General features: G+C 33.9%; 1 protein-coding gene across 1 annotated transcript in view; it reads right to left on the bottom strand.

Annotated features, from left to right (window-relative positions):
* Window positions 1-2,076: 2,076 nt before the first annotated feature.
* The window catches only part of LOC107692650 (MICAL-like protein 2), a 9,173-nt gene continuing 5,976 nt past the window's right edge, over window positions 2,077-5,273 (bottom strand). The window contains exons 8-12 of the mRNA XM_016491811.1: window positions 4,914-5,016; window positions 4,739-4,812; window positions 4,369-4,483; window positions 3,951-3,997; window positions 2,077-2,810 (exon numbers count right to left, since the gene is read on the bottom strand). Of these exons, the coding sequence (XP_016347297.1) occupies window positions 2,728-2,810; window positions 3,951-3,997; window positions 4,369-4,483; window positions 4,739-4,812; window positions 4,914-5,016 (422 nt within the window). The 3' untranslated portion in view covers window positions 2,077-2,727. The remainder of the gene's footprint in view (window positions 2,811-3,950; window positions 3,998-4,368; window positions 4,484-4,738; window positions 4,813-4,913; window positions 5,017-5,273) is intronic.

Below are 5,273 nucleotides of genomic sequence, written 5' to 3'. Positions count from 1 at the left end.
TTCTTTATGCACCAAGAGCTTGTAACACTCCAAAGAGAAAGGAAAAATTGAAATGGCATCATATGACCCCTTTAATATCAGAATTTCCATTTTTGGGTGAACTATCCCTTTAAGGCAAAATGGCTGCTGATTGGCTGTCAGTGTTTTAGAAGAAGAATTAGAATTAGAATGAGCTTTATTGCCAGGTATGTTTACACATATGAGGAATTTGTTTTCGTGACAGAAGCTTCCACAGTGTAACAGAATGACAGTGACAGAACAAAAAACACAGATAATAAAAAATAAAAAATAGAACAAGTAAATAAGGAATAAAAATATATAAATATTGCAGGGATATAACTAAAGACAGGACAAACTAACAAAAACATAAAAACAACTGCGGAGCACGCCACGGAGGCAGCCATCAACGCCGGCGCCATCATGAATCTTTTTTTTTTGTTTTGTTCATCAGTTGGAAAACAAACCGTTCTGTATTCCAACAATATTTTACCTCTGCATCATAATGGATATCTCTATTCTTGCATAATTAGAAAAAAAAAAAAAATTAATTACAGTCATTGGTGTAAACGGGCCTTAAACTATACAGGATCACTTGAGCAAACCTATATTCATCACTCGATTCAAGCAGCAGCAAAAAACACTCTTAGCATAAATGCATATCAAAAGCAGCGGCTCATGTAAAGCTCAACGGGGTGTCCTCGGCTGTAGACACTTTCAGTGGATCAGATGGAAGGAAACACAGGTAATCCACTCGCCATATCAGCGCTGACAGAGTCAACACATACATTAGCATATGTTAGCATTCCTATTCTTGTGGTCTCACATGCTGTCGCAGCAGATTTGTTCACTGAACGACAAAGCCGAACAGATACAGAACCGGAATACAGTTGTATGCATTAGAAGCCCACAAACATGCTGCAAGACACAAACGCAAACATACATTATTAAGATGAATCTTGGTCAGGTAAGTGTGTACACAGACACCGTGTGTACCTAGTCCGTTTCATAGGGAATCCCCAAAAGAAGTCCAAGCATTCAGTTTATTTGAAGATTCTGCACTGCGTGTTTTCCAAGAGCGTTTACTTTCAGTTGTTCAGGCATTTTAAAACGTCTAAGTGTCAATATAATTGGGTTCATCGACACATGAGACATAAACAGCTAAAAAGTATGTTATTTTACCTAAAGAAATTTCAAAACTTTTTTTAGCAATAACTATTGCATTATATTGATCAAAAGTAAAGCCTTTTATGTTGTTGCAAAAAATGTAATAATAATAATGAAGACTGGAGTAATGATGCTGAAAATTCAGCTTTACCATGTGAATAAATTACATTTTAAAATATATTAAAATAGTTATTTTAAATTATAATCGTATTTCACAATAATACTGTATTTTTGATCAGAAAAATGTTTTGCGATTTCAAGAAAAAAAAAAAAAAAAATCATAACGTAAAAACTGCATGCATAGTGCATAAAACTTTTATATAGAAAAAAATATGATACTGAAAACTACTAATAAAATGCATTTTACAATTATATGAAAAGAATAAAAGATGGCATTTTAGCACACCTAAATTTCCAAGTTAAAGCTCATGTTTTGCATTCATTACACAGTAATTTGTAGTGCTTGCTTACACAGTAATTCTGGTGAAAAAAGTATGCAAACAAATGTATGCTTTGCTAATGGAAGAGAAAAAGCAACTAGAAGGTGTAATCATATTTAATAACTGCAGATGGACTAAAAAGAAAAAGAAGGCATTCATGTTGACGTTTAAAATGTATTGTACACAATATAAAGGTTTGAAATTAAATGCTGGGCACTGGGTAAAAAAATAGAGACCTTTTTGCTTAAATTACAAACAGCTACTACTTTGGTACAAACAGCTAAACAGTTTGTTACACACGTTTAAGGTGTACCTTTGATCAAATACAGGGAAAAGAGAGCAAGAACATTTCAAACAAAAAGTGCAGATAATATGAAGACAATTCATATTTATGGAAAACCCAGAAAAATAAATACAATCAATAAAAAGCTACCTGGACAGTGGTTAAAAACATGATCCTAGTGATCAATGAAACAACATAAGCTCTTAAATGATGAATCCTAAATAATGTCTTAAAAAGACCCTATTAAATCAGTTCTCTCACATGTTGTTGAGAAATCAGATGGGCATACAGTGTACTATGGCTGAAATCAGTCACTGTCTGCCCCCTGCTGTTGAGACAGTAGAAATGTGCCAGGGTAAAACACCATTAAAATGATTAAACAGGATAGTTTCCAGCAAGAATGAGTGATATTCTCAATTTAAAATACATTGTAAAAAGTCAAGTGTAAGAAAGTGAATTCAGTTTGAGTCGGAACTTAACCCGTCCATTTTTAACTTTGATCCAATATGAATCAGTATGACCTCATTTCTCTCTAAACTGTCCAATTCCCTAACGAAACACTGACTGAGAGATACAGTCAACATTATACAAAGGATTCAAGTGCAAAACGTTTGTTAACAAATGCACAAATCACACCACAATGACAGGAGACAGATAAAAAAAAATGTGCAAAAGTATGTGGGAAAAAAAGTGGGAAAATATATAATGTGATTTCACAAAAAATACCATTTGTTGAAGGCTGTGTAACTGCAATTAAGATTTAGTGATCTGACCTCAAACTGCAGCTTAAACATTCGGTCTGGGACAAAACACACACACACACACACCCTTTCATGAGGATCAGTCCTCTGTGGACGCCCGTTTACTTTTCAGACTAAACCACCGGGATATGGATTTTCTCTTGACTTTTTCCTTCTTCATATCTGCAAATGGTAAAGCATAACCCACACTTAACTGCCAGGCACATAAAGTTAATTTCAAGAGAAACCAAGAGGTCATTTACTAATGGTGACCACAGAACATCAGTAACAGCTTCCAGGGCTATCCGGCCGTTTTTATGTCATGAATTGCAAATGGTTATGACTTTTGCCCACATTTATGCATTGGTTTAATTGGGTTAGTAAATTATACATTTTATTATAAGTCATTTTAGCTTTGAAAATGCAGACAGATCATTAGCCAAGGCTAGATACCTATGGTTTCCATTAGTGATCATTAAATCAAAATGGGTTGCATTACTTTTCCTGTTTGGCCTTTCAAATCGTGGAATATATAAACATGCACTGAGCAATTACTCCAAAGATTCATAGCACTTTGAGTCGGTGGGTGGAGAGTTGCACAGGTAGCAGTTATTCCAAAAAGAAAACTTTAGTTTTAACATCAGAGATAGAAATGTGAAAGAAAAAAAACCCCTAAACTGCCCAACCTCTGAACTGCTTAGTTGAAAGTGCAAACAATATTGTGCAATTAATTCAAAACTTTTGAGTTTTCTGTATTTAGCACAGTAGATTCCAGTGCCTTAATTACAATGTTGGCCTTGAGTAGAAATCTCATGTGCAACCAGCTTTACCATACTAAACTAAATATATCAGTTTATATTATTATGTTGACTAGAAACAGACACTAAACATTACCAAAAATAATTCTCTCTGCCATCAGCGAACAAATGGTGACAATAAACAATTGTCTCTTCACTGCCAGCCTCTTATTATTTGCAAACAGGAAGGGATGTTCATTTTTGAATCATCCAACAGACATCCAATGGACCATAATAAATAGAGTTGGCTGCAAATTTCTGCCTCTTTAAAATCAGAGCCAGCTGGTGCAGAGTAATCAGTTTCTAGCTAGAGAAATGTAATTTGTTGTAAAATAAGAAACTGTCATGTTTTTGAGAAACCTTAAAATGTTAAATTCATTAAAATATGATTTATTTTGAAAGGTTTAATATTTCTTTTGCACATTTTCCTCTACCTTTTTCAAAAGCTTATGGGAAAATGTATTTTTAATCTCAGGTTTTAATGCTACACAATACATAATCATAATACATACATAATCATACTTACCAAGATTCTGCATCATCTTATTCAGCTGCTCATCCTCTTCTTCCTCCCTGTAGATAGAAGTGTAAAAAGATTCACAAATGTCACATTAAGTAAGTTTAGGTATTCAATAGCACTCTGGGGAAAAAAAAGAATGATTGGAATGTTTTAAGCAAAAAAATAAATAAAATACAAATATATAAAAATAAAATACAGAATAAATAAATACTCCTAGTTATATAGTGCATATTATTCTAAATACATAAAAATAAATAAGATAAATAAATAGCCTATTTACTTTAATGAATGTACCTAGTCATATTGTGCATTTAAAATAAAATAAAAATACTTTTTTTTCCATCAAAATGTAGTAAATTCTCTATTCTGCTGATGTAACCAAGGATGTTTGGGCAAGGATGGTAGGATATGATGTGTTGCACACCTCAGTCTGTCTTCATCCAGCCCCTCCACTATGGCGTTCCTGTCGTTCACAATCCCCACAAGTTTGGCCATCAGCTCTTCCTCTCGTTTATGATCCCAAGATGTCTTCAGATGCTCTACAGGATAGAAACATCATTTAATAGCTAGATTAGATTACACAAAAGTGATATGAAGCTTTTAAACAAAAGTAGATCTTTTAAATTAACCAAATCATACAATCAGTTTACAACTGTCTACACAAAGCTTCATCATCATCCAATGATACAGTAACCCCAAAAAGTATGAATGCCATTGCACTACAAAAACAAAGTGTTTGATCAAGTGGCATCTGCAAACAAATGATGCTTGACTTTTTCCAGTGTCGGACAAACCTGGCTTGTCCATCAGTTTCCTGAGTTCGGCCTCAACACTGGGCTGCTCTTCCTCTAGATCCTGTGTCTTGGCACTATCAGAACCCAATCACAGATAATTAAACTGTTTAATGCACATTTAGAAATGGAAGATATTCACTATCAGCATTCCAGTAAGTCAACAGTTTACACATACATGTACACAAGCTCGGATTCTCGCCTCATGTAGACCTGTTTGTTTCTGATGAGGGTAAACCAGTCCACCATTAAGTCGTTCATTAATGTGTCATCTTCTCCTTCTGAAGAAAAAACAAAACAAAAATGCAAGATTCCTTTAAACATAATTGCATTTGTTTAGGCTAATACCTGATGCTAAGTGTTGAGAATCCACATTTGTAATATTTGTCTCCACCTGCTGGAGCACCAGAGGACATCATCTAGACTTTGAATGCTTATTTTTTAATAAGCATGTTTAAATAATTTTAAACCACTAATACAGTCTTAAACAAACATCCTCTAATTCTGAATTTATTAGTGTACAGTATATATATATATA

Source organism: Sinocyclocheilus anshuiensis, unplaced genomic scaffold (genome assembly GCF_001515605.1).
Source record: "Sinocyclocheilus anshuiensis isolate Anshui unplaced genomic scaffold, SAMN03320099.WGS_v1.1 scaffold50, whole genome shotgun sequence".
In the NCBI taxonomy this organism is placed as follows: Eukaryota; Metazoa; Chordata; class Actinopteri; order Cypriniformes; family Cyprinidae; genus Sinocyclocheilus; species Sinocyclocheilus anshuiensis.
The sequence above is the reverse complement of the archived record's forward strand: the minus strand, read 5'-3'. Positions and strand labels throughout refer to the sequence as shown.